At 35.9% G+C, this 26662-nt stretch overlaps 1 protein-coding gene across 2 annotated transcripts in view; it reads right to left on the bottom strand.

Moving 5' to 3' along the window:
- BCKDHB (branched chain keto acid dehydrogenase E1 subunit beta) overlaps positions 1-26662 on the bottom strand; it is a 133311-nt gene that overhangs the window by 64122 nt on the left and 42527 nt on the right. For both annotated transcript variants that reach the window (XM_074895955.1, XM_074895954.1), the window contains exon 8: positions 24641-24751. In XM_074895955.1, the coding sequence (XP_074752056.1) occupies positions 24641-24751 (111 nt within the window). The remainder of the gene's footprint in view (positions 1-24640; positions 24752-26662) is intronic.

The raw sequence follows: 26662 nt of genomic DNA, 5'->3' as shown, positions 1-26662 counted from the left end.
GGTAAGTGTCATCCATTGGCCACCCCTTGTCCATAGATCCAGATGCTTTTATCACAGAAGGCAATCTTGTTGGTTGAGCATGAGTTAGCTTTAGAAAGACCATGGTTGCTTTTCCTTATTTTCTCCTTAATATGTCTGGAAATTACAGGAAACTTTCAGTCTGGGTTAAGAACACCAGTTTTAATGATTAAAAACAGCATCAAAGCATTTACTGATAATTCTATATACAACACTTTTACTAAATTTGATCTTTAAAAAGTAAGCAAGTGCTCACTTAAGCAGAAAACATGCATCTGTAAGCAGTCTGAATGCTGTCAGTGAGATGATCCACTGTAGGGAGCGTCCTGGAAATCTCAGTACACATTTGCAGAACTGTATTATAAATCAATTCTTAGAAAATATTACTGCAGTTTTCTTTTCAGGCAACTCTTCAGTCACTTCTGGATGATGGGGTAGAGTGTACCCTGAGCAAAGTTGCAGGTGACAGAAAACTGGAAGGAGCAGCTGATAGGCCAGAGGGTTTCACTGCCATTTGGGGGGACCTGGACATGCTGAAGAAATGGACTGACAGGAACCTCATAAAGCTCAAAAAGGGAAGTGCAAAGTCCCACACCTGGGAAGGAACAACCCCAGGCACCAGCATACACTGGGGGCCACACATCTGCAAAGTGGCTTGGCAAGAAAGGGACATGAACATCCTGGTGAACACCACATTGATCATGACCCAGCAATGTGCCCCTGCAGCAAAGAAGGTTAATGGTATCCTGGGTTGCATTAGGAGGTCTATTGCCCGCCCGTCAAGAGACCTGATTCTTCTCCTCTACTCATCACTGGTAAAGGCCACACCTGGAGTGCTGTGTCCTCTTCTGGGGTCCTCAGTACAAGAGACATCAACATATTGGAGAAGGTCCCACGGGCCACAGAGATGATTAAGGGATCTCAACAATGTACATACAAACCTGAAGGGAAGGTGCAAATGAGACAGAGCCGGTCTCTTTTTGAGGTGCCCAGTGACAGGATTCCATAGTTTATGCTATTATGCTGATGTTGCATAATGCACTAGTTAAACATCACCACTTTGCAATCCACATCGGGATGGATCTTCTCCCCGGTTTAAAATGTATGCATGGCAGGAACAGTTCATTAAGAACTAATGTGACCACAGCTGGGATGCACATATGAAACATCTTGCAGAGAAATGTTAGCACAAACATAAAACTTACTGTCTCAACACACCAGGATTGTATTATTCCAACATGTATCATTTTACACTATAAATGCCAAAAATAATTCTGAAAGACTAACGTGGCTTCCTCCTGCATAACACTGAAAATATAACGCTGTAGTGTGAAGATAGTGGTGCAGAGATAATGAGAAATGAAAACAAGTACCGGAGTAATGCAAAGTAACCTGGAAAATTTAAAAAATTACAGTCAAAACAAGAAGAGTTGGCTACAAGGCTAGGCAGAATATCCTAAGAAGCAATGAAGACAGTGGATAAAACAGTTACGGCCTTTACATCCTACACAGCATTGTCAGAGTATGGCTGAGATGTTCAACAGAGAGATTTATAAGCTTCCTGCAGAGCCAAAAACCAAGGACAGGTGTGTTACCCAATGTGTTAGGCACCATTAAAAAAAAGAGTAGCAGAGAATTCCTCTCCAAAACAACTTTCAATTTAAATAGCTAGGACCGTGAAAAACAAAGAGATATGGCACCACAGGGTGCATCTCAACACAGTTTGGGCTGCTTGATATATTTTTTAATAGAAGAGCGCTGAACTAGATTAAACGGACTGATATTCTACCAACCAGTGACTGTCTAATGCCTTTCAGTAAATTTACTCTTGTAAAACAGTGCTGCTACAAACCCTCTTGTAATACTTTCATAACACCATTCTACATACCCTAAAGCAGTTAATTGCTAAGAAAACAGTAGCTGCTAATAATGGTCAGAGGATGTGGAGACAATGGACAAGAGTTGTGATTTGTGCAGATGGATACTCCTGCTTAACTTAAAAATAGTTAAGAACATACTAACCAACTTCAGTAAGAAATAGGCAAAATAAAATTACTTCTAGAATTCTCTCTCATGACCTCTTGATATCCTTAACATAAATTGCTACATACACACTGGAATCAATTGCTTAGGAAAGAAAACTGATTCAGAAGTCAAAAGCAAATTTGAAAATAAAACCTACCTGGTTCATTCTTATCACTTCATATACACTATATTGACTTTATTGCATTCTTGTCCTCCACTCTTCACATCTTATTTGTTTTCTAATACTGAAAGCTCTCCTTAACAGTGATAATATTTTTAATATAAGTTTGCTGCAAGTAATCCCTGTTTACTTCTGAGGACCCCACACACAACCTGTCTAGCACTATTAAATAAGTAACATGAATATAAGAATGCTTCTTTTGACCAGCTGCCTCAATCTCCCAGTCACTGTCTTCTAGTAATAACTATGAACAGATTCCTTAAATAGGTTTTAAGTATAAAGGCAACCAAACTAATGGAAAATATTCATTAATCCACTGGACTGGTAACTCATAATTCCTCAATACTTTGAACTATATTTGCCTACTTAACCACAATTAAATACATCTATTCAAACAGTCTTTTTGAGTGTGTAACCTAAAACATAAAACTTAATAGTAAAGGTTTCAGTATCCTTTTCACTATAATCTTTTTATTAAAAAAAAAATATCCAAGGTTTTAAGTTCTGGGTGTTCTTTGAAGTTCCCCTAAATCAACTTTCAAGAAAAGACTGCAGTCTTCTACACCCAAAAAGGCAGGGAAAACACACACATTGCAAGTCCCAAACTCTTAGAGGCACCTACATCAGGACTACCAAGCTACTTAAACTCCTGAGACATTAAGAGGATCTAGCTAGCTTTATTTATCCCCTTCCTCATAACCCTTCCACCACCTTTCCTTTTTCAGCACCCTACCTCTTTCAGGTGCTCTAACTCTCATTTAGAGTCTATATGGAAAACTCAGACAAGCTGTTAATTCCACTGCTGAGTCATAAAACATTATGAGGATGAACAGTGGCTCAGCTACATTCCTACATGCAATTTATTCTTTTATTCTTGAAAAACAGATGGGATCTTGGACAGTTCTGAAAGAGCTCCTATGGACCATCCTTTTTTTTTTTTTTTCAAGATTCATAAATCTTCTGTTAGTCCAAATGTTGTACTACACTTCCTGTATAGAACACCAGACAAACAACCATTTCAGGTATTTTGGAGGATCCAAGAATGGGCCAACTAATTCACTGCCATACTCACACAACAATAAACACACAAAAACACTGTCTCGAACAAATTTTGACAGTATTCATCCATAAGCAAAACACTGTGCTGCCAGATATGACCCACATAACAGGCCTCCTCAGAACAAATTTATTGAAGCTAACCATAGGTTTGGAGAACTTGAAAAAATGCAATTATTCTTAAAAGGAAAAAAAAAAAAAAAACAACCCACGAGCATCAGGTCACCAAGAAAATAAATAAAACATTCTGAAATTTTACTGATGAACCCATCATAATAATTTCATTTGCCCCCACAAAATTACTGAGGAGCTTCTACTAACATGATTCAAATAACCATGCAGGATAGACAATAGTTAAGAGTGTCCCAGCAAAAATCCTGTTTTGATCAACCCATGGCACAACAATAAAAGACTTACAGAAGCTATCTGAACCACTGTCTTTTATCTTTACAATTCCATTAAAACTGTAATGAAAAACCTAACAAAATATATGGCAACTTACAGACACATCCTAATACAAAGGCTATCAGTCAGTAAGGTGGTGCAAGATGTGACTGACAGCCAGTAGGTGGAACAATAGGAGACAGATGCAAGATAGTCTGCAATTGTCATTTACTACCTGGGCACTCTATTTGCCAAATAGCAATATTAAAATGAACCTGATATTTCTTAAAACTGTAGATGAAGAGGAAGACTGTGATAAGAAGAATATAAGAACTTGAAGGTATAACAGACAGAAGAAAAACATAAGTTCTGGAAAATGAGATGTGCAGAATGCAGAGGAAGAAAAGAACAGCAAGAAAAAAGAAAAGGCCAAGGCAAGAGAGATATCAAGTTGCAGAAAGAAGAGAACTGGATTCTGGAAGGTATGGAGAAAGGAACTGAGAAAAGCGTTGGCAATATCAATTGTGGCATACCACCTGTTTTTTCACTCTGGTTCATAGTGGAGTTCTAGCATGACCAGGACAGCAGTGGGGCTTTGTCCAGGCCACGACAGTCCACTAATAGTTTGATCTATGCAATTTCCTCTTTATCCCTATATAGTGGCTTCAAAGATTCCCTTCCATCTGCTTCTGCTCCATTCTAAGGCTCAAGACCTTTGACAGTCTTCAAATGACAAATGTAATTATTTACCTTTCAGCAGAAAAAAAAAAAAAAAAAAAGCCAGTGCTCAAATAATCCCTTCTAAAACATAAAGCATCCTCAGGCTACTGTGTTGAATTGATCTGACCAAGCACCTCACCAACCTTTCAGCAGAAAAAGGAGACTGAAAGTCATAAGGCTAGTGTGAGTAGCACATGAAATCTAATGAAACATTATCTATCCGTAAGCTAATCGTGCCAGCCAGAACCACTGATAACACAAACTAATCAAATGTAAAGTTTCAGAACTGGGCAAAATGGTTTGTTTATTTGACCAAAACCAAGGGATAAATATCTGTGAAGATGTCTTTCAAGTGCAGGGTGGGAACCACTTTGCTGACATTCTTCATATCAGCAACTGTCCTTTTCAATACCAAAAGAATCACCTCAAGGAAGACCAGAGTATGTATGCTAAATCTGAAAGCTAGTGCATTTTATAATCTGGATAACTGTTCTGAAAAGCTACTACACTTCTAAAAAAAATTTGCACTATAACTCTATAAGCAGAAGCTTCAGCATCTATGCATCCAGCATCTGCTTCATTTCTATTTCCTAAACTTAACTCCAATTCTGATAGCACAAATTAATACACCTCACCACAAGACAGACGAATCCATTTAACTGCAGCTGTTGAAACCACTTATACTTAGGATTCATTTGACTTAATATCTGAAATACTTACATGGATTACATGGGAAAGCATAAGGCAATATAATGGAAAGATCTGAGCAAAATAATCACTAAATAATTTTAAAAAATTGAGACGACCAAGATGGTTAAGCAGATGTCTGAAAATGAGACCTGTGCCATCTTTGACCCCTTTCAAAAATAAGCGTTACCAGGGATCTAATGGATGTGATAACTATTTGAATGATACAAACTATTTACTGAATTTTGTGCCAAATGTTGCAAACCTATGTTTTAAAAATTATTGTAGTCTATGTTTGTTTTCTGAATACATTTTTTCTGTATTACTTCCCATTTAAATTTTTCTAAAGCAACAACCAATTCCTCTTTGCATTCTTTCAATGATACATTTTGTCCTATTCTCCCTTCTATTTTTGCACCCTCTTCATCAAAACCATCTAAGCAATCCTCCTCTCATTTCTTCTTCAATATCCATTCTTTTCTATCAGTTACACACTCTCTGTATCTGACCTACTTCAACTTACAGAGAAATGAATAGTCATTTTCAAACTATATATTCATTTTCAGCCTCTTAGCCAAGGAAATGAGGGTTCTGCAACCTGATCTTATTTTTCTGTCCATTTGTCAGTCTCCTGATAGCCATTCTGCAGCCAAATGCAAGTCTTAAAGATATTAAGTTCTTGCAAGCTTGGTAAAAATTAGTCTCTCTGGGTGAGAGAGATTAGTACTCCTACTGAGTAAGCCAGTAAGACAAGCTGCACTTAACACTATCTTTTCCACAGCTCTTTCAGCAACCACTAAGCATCAATAACCTGTCTTTAGTGCTACATTTTGTCTAGCCAGGCATTTAGAAAGGAGCTGAGCATCTTAATGTATGTAAATGGAGAATATGGAATAGCAGAAGGTAGGAAATAAGGAACATAAATCCATAGAAAACTGGGCTTCATTACTCATGCAGTAATTATTTTTCATTCTTTATCATAATGTTATCTAAAGTCAAAAAATAAATTCCTTTCTATGCCTTCATAGCATTGCATGGGAAGATAAAAGATAAGGTGAAACCTAAAATCCATGGAACATGTATCTGAGAGTTCCCTGGGTTTTTTTCATGCTCCCATTTCATGGAACTTTTCTACGATGATGTTGAGATTTTTATATTATTAACACAGAGTTATCAGTCAGTAATTTGCTCGTAACTTTTTAATTTAAATTTCCATTAAATTCCATGTAATGTGAAACAATGTTATTTTCTATTTCAGTAACAACTCTGTTGCTTCTACTACAATAGCCTTAGTCTGAGCTTTTTGATTCAACTCACTCAACCCAGTAATTTGGATTTGCCTTCTTTTTCCCTACAAGAGGGACTACAGTTGCAATTCTTGGGAAAAAGGTAAAACATTACCTCTCAACATCAACCGAGTAAGATTACATCATAGAACTTCAGACTGTTTGTCACATACAATTGATCCAGAAAACAGGAAAAGTAAAAACTACAAGTTTATATACACTGAGTCATCACATGAACAGAGGTTGAGATTCAGCAATCTTTCCTTAATAGATAAACTTGAGTTTTATAATTTATTACTCCATTTTCTGGCAAACGTCGCTATTGAAATGTTCCAGCATTTTCCACCAACATCTGTCTTGCATATCCAAGCTAAAACTAATAAAAAGGTTAGATTACACTAAAATAAAACTTCTCCCAATGCTCAAAGACATTAAAAAGGATAATCATGTGCCTTAATTCTCTTTGTACTCAACAAAATTCATTCTCCATTTCCATTAAGTTTAATGGTCTTTGTGCACAAGTGACACACTACTTAGAGCTACAGTAAGCCAATGACATTTGGTAGGTTAGCACAGGACAATAAAGCAGTAACATGCAAAATGACCTAGAAACTGTCAGAAAATATATGCATTTTTCATTGATGTCAGTGGAAGTCTCTTTAAAAAGGCAAACACCAAATCAAGGCTCATATTTGAGACAGATATTTCTTGACACACAACAGAGCCACATTTAATTGTTGCATTGAATCTTTTATCACAAGTGTTAACCCAAGAATCACTACTTATAGTGATTTTAAAATGTACACAAAAGAAAGTCTATCTATAGACCAAGAAATATATTTTACTTTTAAACAGCCTCTCCTGAAAAAAAATCATGAAAGTAATCTCGGAAAAACAGCCTGCTTCCATTAACTGATATAAACTTTTCCATTGTACTGATCACCATAGCAAATGAGCCAGCAGCATGAGCAAATTATCAGCATTAAGAGTTTATAAATATTCCATATCTATTTAGTGTACACACCTCAAAGACCAACGCTTTGGTTTCTTGTATTCAACACGGATATTACAATTTTTCTTAGATAAACAGCTTAGATGTGTTGAACCCTTTACATGCTTATCAACTAAAAGACAGCAGTCATCTTTGTATGTGACAGGATAAATAATTAAAGCCCGTAAATCATTTGCTTCAGAGTTCTGAATACTGCAGAATAAAAATGTCTTTGTTCCGTCCTGTTTATTGTGTATTAATAACATATCTGAGACACAGTGTTTCAACACTTTGAAATATGTCTTAGACTAAGTGTCACACGAATATGTTTCTCCCAAATCACTAAGGCAGTTTTTATGGTCAACAGCAGATATGATGCAGACAGAAAACCACGAATTTGACACAAGAACCATACAAAGCGCAAATGAGCCTTTCTCGTCTGAAGCTTTCATTTCCTAATGCAAAGTTATTGAGTAACACTTATTCCAAGTTAGAAATGAATTCTGCATCACTGTAAGCATTGAAATGCCTGTAGAGATCGCCTCATTTACAGCCTCTATATATGCAAGGACTAGAGAGAGAAGAATCAAATCTGGATCCCTAGAAATACCAGGGAGCTTTGTACATCTAAGAGAATGACAATGAAGGAAGCATAACCAAACTTGTCAGGTGAGCAAAACTATACTGACCAGAATGTCAATTCATTCTTGGAGAGGAATAATTAGCAGAGCTGTAGATCTGTTATGGACCTTTATGAAAACTTGGTTTCATATTGGACTGGCCAGAGGTAAAACCAATCATTTCGCATTGTAGGTGGTAAACAAAATGTGCTTGTTCGCTAGTTCTCTCCATTTTTGTACTGAGCAACACTTGCATTTGTTTATAGAAAACCACTGTACACTGCTTCAACAGCAGCTCATCAACTTACTACTCAATAACAAAATCTGTCTTCTCTGATATTCTTTGGAGCTCTGTTTTTGCAGAAAGCTTTTCACGAGCAGGTTTATCACAGTTTCTAGATCTCTCAGGTAAAATTTTCTAGATTGCCATTATTTTAGAAAGAGACTGTTGCTTAGCCTTTGTTGTCACCTATTTTCCTCAAAGGGGAAAGCAGACATTAAACAGCCAGTGTGAAGAATTCAGAAAACTGGAAAAAGGGAGTGGTTGTATTGTAGTGCCTCAAAGAAAATTAGACAAAAGATCCAAATATTTAAAAGCTACTGGAAACCCAAAACTATGAACATATTTACATTAGACAACACAGGAAAGAGGAGAGATTAATACATATTTTATAAATGTTAAGACCATGGCACAAAGAAACTAAGTTGCCAAATACCCTAAGTAGTATATGGCAGAAAGGACTTTAAGGCACATGACTAAGGGAGATCACAATCTCCTCCTCTGTACTCCTGCATTGCTAATTATGTTTAGTTATAAAAGCATTGAGCCTCTCAACTATATAATTTTAGATTGCTCAAAGTCTTCTATTTATTTAAAGATCAGTGTTTCTGTATTACCATTAAATATTTTATTTCTTTAGAAGTTTGCCGATGTATACAAGACTCACACTATTGTAAGAACACATATGGGGAGAGCTTAAAATTGCATCACAACAGCAATTTCCTCAGTACTTCGCTAAACCATTAGCTTGCTCAATTGTGTTGGTTCTGACATTAATTTAGGTGATAATAAAATGAAAAGAAAACTAATAAAGAATACGAGATGGAGGAAAAATATGAGTCTTGACTTCTACTCTGCAGTAACCTTTATTTTGATCTTTTCCCAATCCTGAAAAAAAAAAAAGGTATTTTATTATAGTGTTACAAGTCAGAAAACTACTGAACACTATGTACCTTAAGTAAAGCAAGTTACATTCTTCTTAAATACTTGACAACTACTGAAGTCACAGAAAAAAAAAAAAGGCTAAATTTATTTTTCCTTATATGCAAATTCCAAGGTGATACTAAGTCATTTCTGAAATAAGAAAGGTTCCATATATTAGCTTTTCAATTACTCCAAGTAATTGCCCCGAGAAAATGTCTACATTTTGCAACATTTCATTAGTGCAAGAAAATGTAATTAGGTAAAATAACCAAGATCTTTAAGGTTTAACTTCAGAACAGCTACATCAATCATGATGATACTTTTAAATCTAGACATATACACAACAAGTAACATATACCTTAACTGCTTTATATACATTTTGATTGCCCAGTAAAAGGGACTATTTACATGTGACTAGGTAGATTACTTTGATAGATTTATTTTCTTTCACAAGAAAATAAAACTGTAAAACTACATTAACAGAAACTGCTGACAGTCTTTTTAAGAGCTAAAAATCACATTTTCCTCTAGTCAATCCATTATTTAAAACATCATTAAGCTCTAAGCCAAAAAAATGATAGCATAAAGACATTTGGCTAATGTCAACAAAACACTGTAGCTGGTAATTAGAAATTAATTGTTTCCACAGGCTTTTTAAAGTGCAACATTTGTTGCCATCATACTGCAGATAGTTTTCCATTTGTTAGTGTTGAACTAAGTCACATTGTCCTTAATAATCCAATTTCTTTTTTTCTCCTCAACTCTAACTCCATTTCCCCTGTAGGGAGAAGCAGACAGAAAAGAATCAGACCTTTTAAATTTGTTTAAGAAATTTAAATTTCTAAGAGAACTTTCAAAACTTTGAAAAATTTAATAATTCAACTTTTGCTTTTAGTGCTAAAATAATGATACAGTTTACTGACAAATGATAAATAGATGCCTGCCACTTACTCTTTAAATTCAAACAAGACCCTCCTTTTGCAGAAAAGCCATTTAAACCCTTTTTCCTTATGAATTTTCTAGTCTTCCAAACACAGCACTATTGTGAACTTCAAAGTCTGGGTAGCATATCAGTAAATGCACCACAAATGCCAAAGATGACAATACAGTGTAGATTAGCACTTATGACCACATGCCAAAAGAGTGGTTTTACAGTTTTTTATTTGCAGTCCAAGTAACTTAATAAAACTGCATTTTTTTATTTTTTTTAAACTGGATAGAGAAATCATAATGCACACTTACAGCACGAGCATTATACTGTAACCAAGTGGTTATAAACTACCATTTACTGCTCTTCTCATCTGGACAGTTTGATTAGCATTCTCTGTAAACAATTGCAAGTCTCAAGCTACAAGACATAAACCAAAGCACAGTTCCAAATTACAGCACACTGCACTGCTGATCTAAGTAATGTGACTACAGTTCAAACAGAATATTGCTCAGGCAAGTGGATAAATACGTCACATACGGTTCAAATCTAACAAAAAATGATTTGCATGATCTTAAAATTATATTATTGTAAGCATTTACAATGCTGGCAGCCTCTTTATGAAATTTAGGCCAAATGAACAAATCCCCTCACATCACCTGATTTTAAAAAGTGATAAAGATTATTCTGATGTTTAACATGGTTATTTTAGATTGCTTTAGATTAAGACCTTTCAGTACTTTACCAATTCAATTTCTGGCTGCTTTTCTTCTTATGTTACCTTTCATATTCTGTCTTCAAAGAGAAGAGAAAATGGCTTGAACTAATTCCTCCTGAAGACTTCTTTCTTGCAATTAAATTTTACAAATAAAAATTTTACCTTTTTTTCAATGAAATAAACTTGCAAAATAACCATATAACACCAGCACCTCTAGTTTAGAAGCTACAATGTTGACTAATGGCAAAAGCATTTGCAGGGTAATCACATGGGTAGAAGAGTAGGGGAGGAAGAACTGTGTGAATAAGAGAATACAGCAAACATATTTTGTACTAACATTTACCAAAAGCAAATAGTACCCGATTTCCCTGCATGTTTAGCACTATAGTAAGATTCATTATGCAATAAGTAAAATCACACCACTTCCAGAACTATACAGATGGGGAGTTCTTAGTGAAGTCATGGGCAGAAAAAAAGAACATGAACCAAGAATATGATTATATTCTAACATTGACAGCTGAATGTCATGCTTTTTCTCAGATGCCATGGTCCATCTTGCTTATCCTACCACTATGGCCCAACTTCTTCTGTTATTCTCAAAGTAATGACGACATGCGCCATAGCTCAGAATTCTTCCCTTCATTTGGCTACTTCCTGACCAGCATCTACAGTGTTAACTAGATTGTACTTTGAGTACAAGGACTAGAAATTAATATAACATATCCCTGAAAATAGATACCTGAAGAGAGCAACAGCAGCAGTAGTAAATGTTGCTAAAGTAATTCCTCCTGCTCTTTCTGTAGTGAAGAGACAAAGACAACCACTGAAATCAAAGACTATTATCCTCTTTGAAAAGAATCAAGTTGAATAGCAGCAAAGCCTTCCTCTTTTTCAGCACAGAAAACAGAATACGCTCAGGTGCCAATAATGAACAGGTAGAAAGATCTCCAGAAATATTAAAAGGCTGATATTAAAGGTAAATTAGCTGAGCACCTTCCAAAAGATGAAGCCACAGGGTGCCACCACATCATTATTCAGCTGCTCTATCCATTTTCTTCAATTTCAAGCAACTGCAACTTGAAACCTATCCCAGAATATTTTAAAGCATTACATAGAAAAAGAAAAGATATCATTTTACGAGAAGATATTATTTTTTAAAATATTATTTTCAAGTACTCTAATACAAGAATAAAATACTGTCTTATGACTTCACTATCTTAAGTTACAATTAACAATAAATTGTACAAAATCTTGTTGTTTCCAACATCACACAAATTCATGGCCCCTGTCAGATAAGATTTCTCTGTAACCTGCCCAGGAAACTGAAACCTAAAAACTAAAATTAAACTCTTTAGTTGCTCATAAAATTTTCAAAATATTATGAAGGGAGGTCCTAAGACATTCCATACTCTCAATCATTCTAGAGAACTATTAAAACACTGAGTTTAAGCTGAATGTAAGAGCCCTAACAGGTGAGTGCAGGTTTTATACAGCAGTGACAACTATCAAAGCTACACTCTCATCTACGTAAAGTTGAGGTGGGCTTAATGAAAGTCACTAGGTAAAATATTTAAAGTGAAAAGGGGAGCAAGGTGACTAATATGCTATTAAAGGTGGTGCTATATATGAAAATGCTAGTGTAATAGTTCTCTTGCTGTAGCTACTGAAAAGTTTATTAAACCATTTAAATAATACAAGCCTACATTTCCTATACGATGTTATACAATTCATCTACAGACAGATGTCTGCATAGAATTAAGTAGCAGTGTAACCTTTAACTATAATTTCATTTCATGAGAAAATACAGCACAAGCCTATAAACACACATTCTTCTATGTTTTTGAACCATTATTTCCATATCCTTAAATTCCTTCTACAAGAGTTTTCCCTCCAAGTGTTGGATAACATATTTTTCTTTCTCCATCCTTAATTTCACTTTTTACACAGCTTTGCTTCGATACCCTCCCAACCTTGATTTAGCTTCACTTTTTTCAGCATAGATAAAAATGCTCTAAATAAATGCAGAGGACTATGCAGGTAATTTATTCTAATTGCAGGTTCCAGCAATGCCAATCACAGTCATTATACCCCACCAAAAAATAATATAATGCAATCAGAGACTTCCCAACCATGAAGCTAACAATTTTCCACCTAGTAAATCAAACTTGTACAAATGGTATCCATAATCCATGAGCACCCACCAATATAGTTAAGCAAACCAATTCAGCCTTGCTGTTCTACCACAACTCATTATGATTGACATGCACAAGATAACAAACAGCGCAGCCAGCAGATTAGACCATGTTTTGAGATATGGATGAATAATTTTAGCAAATGAAAACCCCCAAGCAAAATCCCCACCTTTAGATTGACACCCAATACAGGAAAGCCTGAGCAATTAAGGTCTGGCAAATTTATATGGAACTAAATTTTGCATAGGTCTTTTAGACAGTTTTAAGTACAGACAGAGTTACTACATTCCCTTTTAATTAAAAAAAAAAAATCCATATTCAATTGAACTGGAAGCAAAACTTCAGGCAGAACAGATTAAGAGCAAAAGGTAAAAATCTGTCACTTGAAATTCTGTACTGTATTATCTACAAAAGGATATTCTGCAAAACAGGCAGTTGCTTGGTTCTGTAGGGTTAGTTCTATATAACAACTGAAATGAAACCAGAGACAAGGGGGAAAAAAATTGCTAAAATACTCTACTCTGCTGAAATGTAGTACCATAGACGAATGTGTAATTATTTTTACTAATTTTATTAATTGCTTTCATGTGAAAGAAAGTCTTCGGGAAGTTCTGAAATACACATATGAGTTTAAGATTCTCAAAAATGCACACCAAATGAAACAGTTTCTAAATACTAGTAGTAACAGCTTTAAATATCAAAAACATATTTTGCAAACAAAAAGAGCTAGAAAAAAAAATTAGTCTGATTTGTTTCTGTGGAAAAAAAAAATTTCCAGACCTGTTTCTTCCATATGTAACCATTATATTGTCATGCAATAATTAGAGTCCATGCATCTCATTCCAGGACATTTTTCATTACATTACAGGACAGTAATTTTTTTATTTTCCTATATCCACATGCATAAGTAAAATGCCCACCAAGTCCATGCAAATTCTGTCCTACTCTATCATATTATTGTGAAATATTATCATCAATTTTAGGACAGTGCAAGGTTCATATAAAGAACATACAAATAAGAAAATTTCAAGATTTTCAGATTAGTTCAATCTCCATCTGATGAAAGTAGTAACAAAGAACTTCTTAACATATATCCAGAAAATCAAACATTTCAACATGGTAAAGATCTTAATGTGTGTCAGAGCCTTCAAAAGGTGCGTAACAAGAAAATATAACACAGGACAACACACAAGAAAATAATTGTTTTCGACCATAATGAGTCAATTAGGTAACCAAACATTCAGGATTTCATGCATTAATTCAGCTCAACAGATTTGCAGGGGGAAATAGGCTAAAAAATTTCAAGAGATTTAGGGAATTTCAGGAGTACTCCATAGTAGCTTCACAAAAAAGTTATTGTAGAATATTGAGTTTATTTAGAAGAAAACCTTTGATTTTGGTGAGTGCTGTTGCATAGCAGACCAAAAGTGAAAGCAGTCCATAAGTACAGACTCTTTAGCATAAAACAAAGACAGGAAGGAAGGTAAAACGTTTGTCCAGTCCCACATTAGTAGCACTGGAAAAGGTCACAGCATAATAAAAACTAAGTTTAATAACTGTATCTATCAGGGCAGCATTTAGTCTGTTATCCTACCAGGTACAGCTCTAAGACCTGTGGTAAATATCTTAATGAGAAAATATCATGAAAAACAAATATTATTTTTTTAAAAAATCAACATTTTTACATTTGGAAATCTCTGCAGTCTACATAGTCTATGCAGTCTGTGTTTGTATTACAAGCATTTCAGATTGTCTTCACATAAAGCTCACTGTGAAAAGAAAAATACAATAACCCAAATATAATGCATTATGCTATTAATAAATGCATATGCATTTTACATAATAATTCAGTAAAAGACAGATTAAATTTTAGCATCTAAAATTCCAACATTATCTTAAAAATCACAAAATTATTCCAGAAATACTTAAAACTACATTCTCTCGGGCTAAAGGTTAATAATGCACAAATAGTAAGAATCTGTAGCATCTGAATCCTAAACAAATAGTTTTAAAAAGTAGCTGGCTCAAAGTGATAATAGCAGGATAAATAGCTACAGACATTTAAAGAAAAGCAATACTGTAGAGAAGTAATAATTATCTCTGTGGAAGAATGATTCATATATGATTACCATTGTGGAACTTCATCCCAACTTCCATTAGAATTCAATCAGCACCAATTTCAATGGGGAAAAAAAAAATAAGAACACATATTGGAGCTATAAAATAGCTTCTAACTATAGATTATGCACCACTACTCATTTATTTGCATGTGTCTTTAAATTTGAAGCTTGTAATACAGAATGTGGCCAAAAGGAAAAAGGTTTTATGAGGAATTCATGGACCTTATCAACAACACTATACTCATCAATGTTAACAGGAACTATACACAAATGCCTTTTCTCTATTTAATCGAGGTTTTCCATAATCAGACTATTTCTCAAGTACCACTTATCAATACATACATGAAAATCAGACACAGGAATTTAAAGTTTGAGAACTGTTTTTATATTGGGAGGGAGAAATAGAAAAACAGAACTATATATACACAAATAACTCAGCTCTGAGGTAGTTCCCTGAAACAACAAGATGCATAGGAACAAACAGGGCTTTCATTCAAAGCTTTATTGAAATATGGAAGAGCAAAATATGTGAATAACTGGTTTCTAAAATGGTGTTTTATATATATATATATATTCTCATAACTTCAGAATGACTGCCTACAAGCATAGTTCCAGTGTTCTGCTTCTGGAAGCCATGCAACAGACCACAGCATGCTCTAGCTATGTGAAACTACAAGATCAAAAGACATGAGTTTCTTATGGAAACAGTGACAAAGTTAACTGTCATCATGCAAGCAGTACAACTTTAATCACTTTTTATAGGTACAAGATCCATTCAGTAAGAAATCCAAGGAGCAACATGTAAAATGGCAAAGGATCAAGAACAGATAGCCAAGAAACATAAATCTGATCCCAAGATACCTGCGCTACAATTGTGCAGTTCTATGCCTGGTGAGTGCAGTTAATGCATAAAAAAAACCACATCAAGCTCGCTGATGTTGATTTTCCTTTATTCACAGTCCAAATAGATGAAGTAAATTTAAAGGAATGGGGACAACAAGCTGGTAGACCAACTGGTCTGCTAGGACATGCTGCCTGTTAAGTATAGGACACCAGGGATCTATTACTGACAAATATTCAATCACTTTGATGACAATGGCTGACAAAAATGCCACCTGTGCATTAAGGAAAAAGCTCTAATACACACTGTAGAAATAGCTCACATCAAATAGCCTCAATGGAAAACAGGCACAGAGTTTGCCCTAAACTGCTCTCCAGTGCTGTATTACCCACTGGTTCCCAGTGTGGCTGCTTTCTATCTTGATCAGATTTGCTCTTTCCAGTGAGAGGGCATATGTTTATTCAGCCTGCCAAGCATTTATGCTGACTGCCATGGGAAGGTCTGCAGAACACCAAGTGCCCAGAAGAACATACACCCCTTTGCTTGTCTGTGTACAGTGTCCTTAAGAAGCAACTTCAGAATTACTGTCATTGATAATATCAACCCATAAACTATTTCTGCAAAGACACCACTATTTTTTGTAAAATTCACAGTTATCCAGGCTCACAGTAACCCACAAGCCCTTAATACTGCAGTTCACAGTGCTTTTATTACTAAGTCATGAAGGAATAATTCTCAGCATTTCTTTGCACTACAGTAGCAACAGTTCAGAGAAACACAGGATGACTAATTAGGTAATAAATGCAAATCATCATTATGCATGGCAAGCACTTGCCTTCTAAATCATACAAAAACACAACAATGTACTTTTGCAAATTTTCACTTACAAATGTGAAAATCGCAGATTGATTCTAATCACTTTAGGTTTAAATAACATGCTTGGCTCAGTTCAGGGTGAATAAAATAATTTGCACAATCCCTTAAGAGTACTTAATACTGAGCTAGATTTCCCCCTTCCAGTAACACATGCATTTCAACATTAAAAACCACCACAACCACAGAATTCTACCCTGAATGTGACTAGTGAAGCACTGGGAAGCATGCCACTGGCTTTTTAATCAATACCACACCACTCAATAGTTCATAGACAGAAAAATCCATACAGCCTAATCACTCTAAACCTTCCAAGCAAATCTGTTAAGTACAACGGAGGGGAAAAAATTTTGTCTGAAAACGTAATTTCTGAAAGGGAGAAAAAGTATGTGAACAGTTTCATAGGTTATAAAGTAATAAATTTTAGATATTTCATATACATCTCATGTTTCAGTTTCTTGAGCAGCACCCTTCAAGACACCTTAGCCTTAAATAATAACACAGCTGATCAATCAAGTAGTAGGGAAGTGTTACCTGCCCAGATAGGAACTGACATCTTTGCTGTGGCTGCACTAAAATGCAGAAGTCTGCATGCACATGCAACAGCAGGGGAGTCAGCAGAGTCAGGAGTCAAGGCTGAGGTTTTGTTAGCAGCAGCGTATGTTGAGAAACACATTGTTTCATGTGTTTGTGTTTACAGTTGAAGGTTTAAAGGGTGAGAAATCACTCCTGATCCCAACTCCCTCATACATGAATAAAACAGACATATATGGTGTTTGAATAAGCACAGGGAATGCATTTTCTCCCTCAAAAAAAGTAATGCTGTCTATGGACAGCTAACTCGTCTCCCTTTGAGTCATAACTGCTGGATCACTCATACTCCAGCCCCAGGGAATAAAGCAAGACCTTTAGTCAGAAATCAGTGAAGACTGTCAAAGTAAACAAGTCTTGCCAAATTTTTCACTGGCACATGAAATTACACAGTGCTTTAAGAATGTATGTATAGACAAGAAGCTCAGTAAAGCCTTCACTCTTACATTCCCTAAGAAAGCAGGAACAGCAGTCCATACTCTTTAAACAAGCTTGTGTCACTTTTCTAACATGTAACACCACAACCATTTATGCTGATCTATTCAGCTACAAATTGGGAGTTGACGTTGGATTCACTTTCAATCCTCCAGGAGTAAAGCACAAAGAATTGCATCATGTCTCAATCAGAAGCCCTATACCAGAGCTCTACGCATATACAAGCTGTACAATCTATTCCATTTTTCTTGTGAAAGGCTTTAGAAATATTACGGATCAGGGTGTGTCTTAATGTATATAAAATTCTTTCTACACTCAGTAAAAGTAAACTGCTGATGGACTTGCCTTGCAGAATGCTTGCTTCCACCTCCATAATGGTAATCTCCAACTTCCATCATGAAAAAGGAATTATAAATAAAACCATTTTTCTTCCTTTTAGGTACAGATCTATAAATAAAGGACAGCTGTATGACACTACTCAGATCTTGCATTTCTTCCACATGGCTGAAGTAAGTGGCTATGGTGACTGAACAAAAATGGCCTAAAAAAAGGTTTAAAAAATTCACTCAAGTCAACAACCTAAAATAACTACATGTAACCACACAGGTCCCTCACAGTACATCACATCACACTGCAACAGTATGTAGACAGAGCGAAAAGCAACCCGACATGGGCACAAAAGCAGATCACGACAGGAGGTTAGGACATCGTTGCATCAAGTCTGCAGTGGATCCAAGCTTCTCAACTAAGGAATGATGAAGGGTCTTACTTAAGACCCTAAACACACAGTTCATACATACAGCCCTTCAGGATTCATTGTGTAAGCAACCACAACAAATTATACCCTTCAGGAACTGAAGTGTGCTTTGAGCACACTGCTAATCTGCTAACATTGAACTGACAGTGAAGTATCATGGCCCTGGGTACAAAGGCTCATGAGCTATTCAGTTCTTCCATTAGAGATGGTAGGGTAAGGGCCCATGTTCAAGAGGAGAGACCTGGATTCAATGCCTTTTCCCCACATGGTCTCTTCAATCCAATCTTCCATCTCCCTGGGGTGTGACCCTGTTAACAAATTACAGGATAAGCTGGGAGATCAGCCTGCTCATATTCTACTGCTGCTATTACCCCAAATTGCACAGAATAAGCACCAGACAGTAGTAAGAGAGAAAAAAAGGGAATGTGATCACTCCTGTAAGGAGGGCACACTCCAAAAGGAAACGGTCCTGGATTCCCATCTTCATCTTCAGAATGCTGTGTTTTATTAAAAGGCTCTACAGGGCAAAAAGCATAAAAATTTAGCAGATTTAACTAGCGACACTTTCAGTGTGATATGAATCCTTTGAGAAGGACATTCCAAGTTTAAGTGATCATGACACTCAAGCACACTAGCTCAAACCTAAGCATATAACCAGAAAATAAGTGATATATTACAGTCTGACAAATTCTGATTGAATATAGACAACTAAAGAATATACTACATTTTACGTACTTTAATTTTTTTACCTGTCTGGATTTCTGTAAAAAGCAACAAAGTATAAAATACAGGTCTAAACTAATTTATGTGACTTAAAATATTTCCTGTATGTCTTTTTAAGCTGTCAGCCTGTAAAATCAATGACTTCACTTGATGCAGAGCAGGAATGATTTTTTTAAGAATGCTAGAGAATCTTGAAACAGGCTAGATTAATTTTCAGTGGCAAGGGACTGTTTGTATCTATCGCCTTTAAGTAAGGAAGGACATCTTTCTTTCACAAGAACCTTCCCAAGGTAAATAGTTACGAAGCCTATAAAAAAAAAGGGATTTTTATAAATATACACACACAGATTCTTTGCTTTTATTCTAGTAAAGCGATGTCAGATTGTTTTTTTTAACAGGCCAACTACTTATGTCCTTTCTGTCAGCAGGTGTCACCTCTCAGCTACACAACGAGGGTGCAATTTATCTCACCTGACTTCACACTACACTCAGGATTACCTTAACTTTTTTTTTTTTTAAACTTTTACACCAAGAAATTTCCAGAGAGCAATTTATCTCATCCCAAAATAGGCTGCTGAAACATCTAGCATGAATGACCCTCAGGAGATATCCTTTCTCTGGAATAGCTCTATGAGCTACTATAACTAGCTCAAACTTCAGTACTGATTCTTACACATCTGAAGAGTCACAAAAAAAACAAACTAGCCTCTGTTTGCATGTTTACCCATCCCAGGAACTGTAGCAAAAAGAAGGTTTCAGCTACTGCTGGGATCTACTCAAAGTTCAAGGCATTATGCTCCAGGCAGATGTACCCTCATCTCTTTCTCATGAAGATGACAAATGCTAACGTATTTCAAAACCGAATATAGTCTCAACATCTTAAAAATGCAAAGGAAATATTATAAATAGTAATATATAATTCTTATATTTATGTACTACATATTTAGTGTATTATTTATATTATTTATTATAGTAATTGTACAGTTAATATTTACATGTATATACTGTATCATATTTAGATAATTAAACAATATATATATAAAGTTTTGCAACCATTTTTATTTATGTTCACTATTTAGGTTTCACTCAGAGCTATCTATTCATAAAAATGTTCAAAGGAGCAATGCAAAGTCAAATCAGCTGCTTAACTTGGCTAAAAAGAGGCCTCTGGTGGCAGTTGTGAAGTATGACTTCTCAGTTTTATGAAATATGTATTTTGATGACATAATTTTCTATATAGAAACAGCTACAGAAAGCAGACTAAGCATTTAGATTTGCAGTGAAAATTTTGACATATTAGTGCTCATCTCCAAAGCACTAACCATTTCAGCTCATCCTTCTTCATGCCTACACCACAGCTGTCAAATAGTCTTAAAGTTGCATATATTTTCAGTTAAGTAAAGCACCTCATTTTTAAAAAACTTCAATGAAAACTTCAGTGTTAAAGTTAGATCATTTCTAAAGACAGAAACAATTACCTTATGGTTATGAGGCCTGCTCATTCCCCCACACCAACCATGAAGGCTCCTTGGTTTTGTTTAAAAATTACATAGACTAACAAGGAAAATTCACAGAAATGTTTCTATATAAAAATGCAGCATTCCTTGGGTAAGCATAAGAATAAAATAAGCTTGCAGAATAAAACATATTAGACTGGCAAACACATACAACTTCTTTAAAATTCAATTCCTTTATTAAAGCTTCATGACACTGACCCTTACGGAACACAGGTAACCTTAACGTTAGGCACATGATTAGGAACAATCACAGAGCATGCCAGAAGCTAGATAAGGCCTCCTGCCTTCTAGAAAGAGCCATCAGACAGGAGAATCATAACAACATGGAGAACAGTATGTTAAGTTTGGCATGAAGACATGTGAACAGAAATGTACATGTGCAAGGACTGAAAGCAGCAGCAGGCCAAGGACTAAAATAACTGCCTGTTCTGATCACAAAAGACACCACTCTCAGCAGTAAAACCGAGGGATCTGTTTTTATATCAAAACCCGAAGTCCTGCTCTCCAATAAGATAACAGCACAGATTCCTATCAGCAGAGAACCACACATCCCAGCACCATCATTTGGTGAGGCAATAAGGTTGCAGAGCATCACATGCGCCATCATTTTCCTGTGTTCAACAGGACAAGATGATAATAAGACATATTTCAAACACATATGTAAGACAAGAAAGAAACATAAAAACTTGGCCTGGGATTTATGGAGGCTGACTTAAGTAATATTCTGAGGCAAAGCGCAGCCTGCAAGAACTGATGAGTGTATAAATAGGTTGGACTAGCCTAAAAACAATCCCATTATCATCTAGGAGCCTGCAAAGAGGACTTAAGCAGGCCAATGGACAGCCAAGGAATTTCTCTGGCATGGCTAACTTTTCTACCAGTCTCTTGGTCCTTGATACTAGCATCTGAGAAACAGATTAACAAGCCCTGTCACCAGAACTGACCCTGTAAGGCACTGTCATCTGCAACAGCTGCATCAAGCAGTTCCTCTTGGGATGAGGTTACAGCAAGCTGCTACAACTATAGTTCCAATCCTTCTATTTATGTTGGCAATTACCTTAAAAGCTGTGCAGGATGCAAATTAACTTTCGGCTTTGCATAGTACAAAATGCAAACCACTAATTATTTTCAGCTGAGCAAAACAGACAAGATCTACAGAAGTAGATAATTTAACACTTCTCCCTTCAGACTGGCCAGCCTACAGCCATACTAACATAAGAGCAATGCTGAAAATATTTACTATTTGGTATTTATTAAAATAAACAGATAAACTGCCTAGCCAACGTGCACTGTATTTCTCTTGAAATAATTCTAATTCTTAAAATTAAATTCATTAACAGATTTAAAGCCACAGGTCTACCTGTTCCATCTTTTTATTTATGCCACAGTTACCTTAAAAGATGTTCAGAATGGAACATAAGCTGAAAATCTTCATGGAATATCTATTGTTAAAGTACAGATTTGTAAAACACTGTACAACTAAAGCTCTGCACTTCCTATGCACAGCTGCATTTTTTCTTGACAGCATATCAGTGCAGGTCCAATCCAACAAAACAGACTTAACTGCTCTTTCAAAGAGATGCTTTGTTTTCATAGAATGACAGCTCATATCTTTAAAGAAGGAAAAAATTTAACTACAAAAAAAGGGAATAATTTTACTTGTCCAGAAGGGACTGTAAAGTATTTATTACTGCCAGTTTCTCTTTATATTGATGACAACTCAACACATTTCATTTTTTACAGCTAGAAAGTACATCCAAGTAACATGAAATACACTGCAAACAAACACTGAAAACACTTCAACTGAGAAGTTCAAAATTATATGAAGCAACACATCTCTATGCATGTAAGTACACAACTTGTTACACATTCACAACTGGACAGTAGGGCCCTGCCAATAGCAGATGCCCAATGTGGATCTTTCCTCCCATAATCTGCTCCGTTCAGTCCCCCTGGCAGTCCCTCAGACAAACATAACAGTAAAATTCATACTGTGGAGAATTACAAGCTTTGCCATAGAGTAGCAGACCAATGGCTCATCTTCCCCTTTATCACATTTAATCTGTTTATACTTTACCTGACCAAGAGCAAGCTCCTTACTGAGTAACTACAGAATCACAAGACACTTACCTACACCAGATACTCCAAAAATACAGAGTCAGATATTGCAGTGCACCTGATCTGCACTATTTAAAAATCTGTACAGTCTGACTTAGCTGTAGATATAATACCATATTGCCTAAAATTAGAAACTGCAGGCAGAGAAGATACTTGGTGGAATCACACACCTTTTTCAAGTCCACGGCTCTTCTGAACACTATGGTTATCTTAACACAGTACACTACAATTATTAGGCCTGAGTTAACTAAGCTGCAGACATCTCTCAAGTTGCAGAGTGATTTGATCAGCAGCATAAAATGAGCTGGTGTGCAGAGACTGAATTAGGACCCAATGAGCTGTTAGCCGTGGTCCTACAGGACCGTGAATTTGCCAGCTTAAGGAAACTCGCAGCTCTAGTAGAAGCTACAAGCACTCTGCTAACCCACGCTTGTTCAAGCTTAAATCAAGGGAGCCAGTACCATGAAGTGAGCGGTAAACCTTTGGCTATGCCCTAATTGTTGATGCTGTAAATAATGCAAAGACAAAGACACCTGCAGAACCTTTCAGAGCACTGCAGTCCAAAAGCATGTTCACCAGCCTTTGTACTGTTGGATGGCAATCTGGCAGCAGCTCTTCTCTCATAGTTCTCCACTAGCTTGACAAAAAACAGTTTCATGGAATAGACTTCAGACTAATTTTTATGAGGTAGCTATGGAAAAGACCTGTCTATGAGTGCTCCCAAAACAGCAACAATAACATTTATTTTACAGAATCTAAGGTTATTCATGTATTTACAACGTTAAAAGTACCTCATCAAATGGGTAAGTGAAAAATGAAGGAAAGAAAGTATTACAGGCACTCTAACTAATGCACAGAAAAAAATTGCTCATTCAGAAGAGGAAAAATGTTAGATAACAATTGGGAGGGGAAAATTAAGTTTTCCAGATACATGGCTTTGCTTTAATGACCTCCAGGTTGTTTGGTGGGGGTTTTTTTAATTGCCCAAATGGCACTTTGGGGATTCTTAGATTTACAAAGACTTTTGGGAAGTACTCTCCCTTCTATTTCCTTTAAGTTCTTTCCTCCCGATAGCTCTTAGCTGCTCAAGAAAAAGCAGTATGGGGCAGGGGAATGTAAGCAGACCAAGATGTATGTAAGCACAATAACCACTTCCTATGGTTTCTCAGTATATGAAAATTCAGATTCTAGTTTCAGGTGCCCAGTGCTTTGAAAGAAAAATCAGAGACTTCCACAGAGCAGACGAGGACTTCACAGTACCCATGAATTTCAAACCAGATAGTCTGAGAATAGTAAATGCTGCCTTTTCTCCCCAGCCCAACAGTTCACATACCTTAAATCAAAACATTTATTTCTAGAACTATGGATAAACAAAACTAAGGTACATTTATGGCAGACCTAAAACTACATAAAGGTCTTGGTGTAAAACAACAGGAAAAAAAAGATGAAAGACTTTTCACCTGATCTTTTCAGACCCAAAGACAGCAAAGACGATAGAAAGAGCCAGAAATCATGGAAAAGCAGTTTTCAGGCACAAGTCTGATTAAATCCTGCCCTCTGCTGCAATGCAAGCAACATGAATTCTAATATTATTTTGAACCCTGAAACATGTTTCTCGTTCAATGCTAAAGCAAATGTTTGGTCCATTTTTTTACCTTGCAAACAGTCTCTGTATCCCAGGGTAAGATGGTTCTCAGATCAATAACTTCACAGGACACGCCAAGCTTTTCTTGAGCCATTGCTGCCACCTCTTTGATCACGTGTACCTGAAAAGGCAATGTATTATCACAATGTATTATAAACATTTCATTTAAGATGTTCTAAATTACGCTTACAAAATACAATCAGTGATTTAACATATTACCTGCATGTTTATCAGAAACCTTTTTATTCCGTAAACTAATAAGCATTTGCTACTTTGTTCGTTCTTCTTATTCACTACTTGTATTATTCCTAGCATCTTAGCACCCCTTCAAAAACTAACTTTAATGAAGAATCACAGAATTGTTGCTTTCTAGAAAAGTTTATTTCAGTGATCAGTATCAGGTCTCACTATTTTATATTTGTAGTCAGTTTGGGGTTTAGGATAGGGGTTTTTTAGGACTGTAACTAAGCTAAGACCCAAATATATCAGATAAATGTATTTTGAAGTAACAGTCACATGAAATCCTGCAAGAAGCATTATGTACATTCAAAAATAGTCCTAGTAACTACACTTACTACAATTCACTGAAAGTGCAACAGATTACCAAGTGATCATCTCCAAATCATTATCTTATGAAAAATTAGGATAGATAGTGCCACGTAAAAAGTTATTTGTAACCATCCAGTCCTGACCCTCGCAACCAAAGCATATTGGCACTAATATGATATGACCATTCACTAGTCTTCCAACACAGTTTAACATCAACATTACAAATGTTGCATAAGCCAATTATTATAAATAACATTTTACTAAAACAAAAAAGTATTCCCCTCTAGCAAGATGCTTGTACTGAATTAGAATACATGTTACTCACTATCCACCAGTGAAGGAATGTATTTAGCAGCATATGTTAAGTGCATCAAAGTAGATGTAAAACAATCCATATCTATTAGCATCCTTTTCATAAAGTATGTTATGATATGAACAGAAAAAGAAAGCAGAACTACATACATTCAAAACTGTATATTGACATTATGTTATACAACATTTTTAAGTGAAACGTATTGTAAGCATTGGCTTCCCCAAAACAAACATTAGCAAGCAAATGCTCCAACATGAAAAATAACGTTATGACAACAACTCAGATTATCCTCCACAAATATCTCAGCAAAAAATATTTGTTCATGACATATGAGGGTAAAAAACTAATTCTTGGTATGTTGTCAATAAACTCTGACTTTTTCTTTATTGTTAGAACATTTCCTAATACAGATTTGGATTGAGGCAGGTGACTCCATCGAGCAACTTCTAGGCATAAGTAAGCGGTTGGAGGCCAAGGACCATCCCCAACAAGCAATTTGGATGAGGTCATCTTAGTCTGGAAGGAAACAAAACTTAATAATATGGACATGGTCAGGCAGTGTCAGTTGCCTGAGAGTCAGAGTGCAGTATTAAATTCTACATCGAGAAAAAAATCTATGCTGAAATAAGATGATTAATGATTTAAACATGCATCTACATAATGCAAATATGAACAGCTAAACACTAAAGGACTGTTTTAAAGAGTAAATCAATACAGGTATTGTAATAATAAAAAAAATATAGCTTGCAGTGTTTCTGTTTAAACTTCTAATACATCTGTGGCTGTAATAAGAGGGTTTTAGAAGTTTACACATGACACACAGGATGGATGTTTTTGCCGTTTCTCTGATGTGTAAGTGAGGATGTTTACCTAGTTCACAGTGGTAAGTATTCATTAATGACCATAAACCACTGAGAACTGGAGAGGAACTAAAAGCTTTTACTGCTCCTCAATAGTACCACCCAGGAAAACAAGCATCAGGCAACCCCACCAGAGCAGCATCTGCCAAGCAACTACCTAACGGCTGAAATCATACAAGAAGTAACAAGCGAGTACGTGCAATCACTCTGTCTATTGACAATAAACTCTGGATTGGTTGCACATTTAGCAGTCAAGTTCCAAGCTTACATACACAGCCTGCAAACACCCTCAGCACAAACTCACTGAACG

This window comes from Athene noctua, chromosome 1, assembly GCF_965140245.1.
Source record: "Athene noctua chromosome 1, bAthNoc1.hap1.1, whole genome shotgun sequence".
Classification (NCBI taxonomy): domain Eukaryota; kingdom Metazoa; phylum Chordata; class Aves; order Strigiformes; family Strigidae; genus Athene; species Athene noctua.
This window is presented reverse-complemented; position numbering and strand designations above follow the sequence as displayed.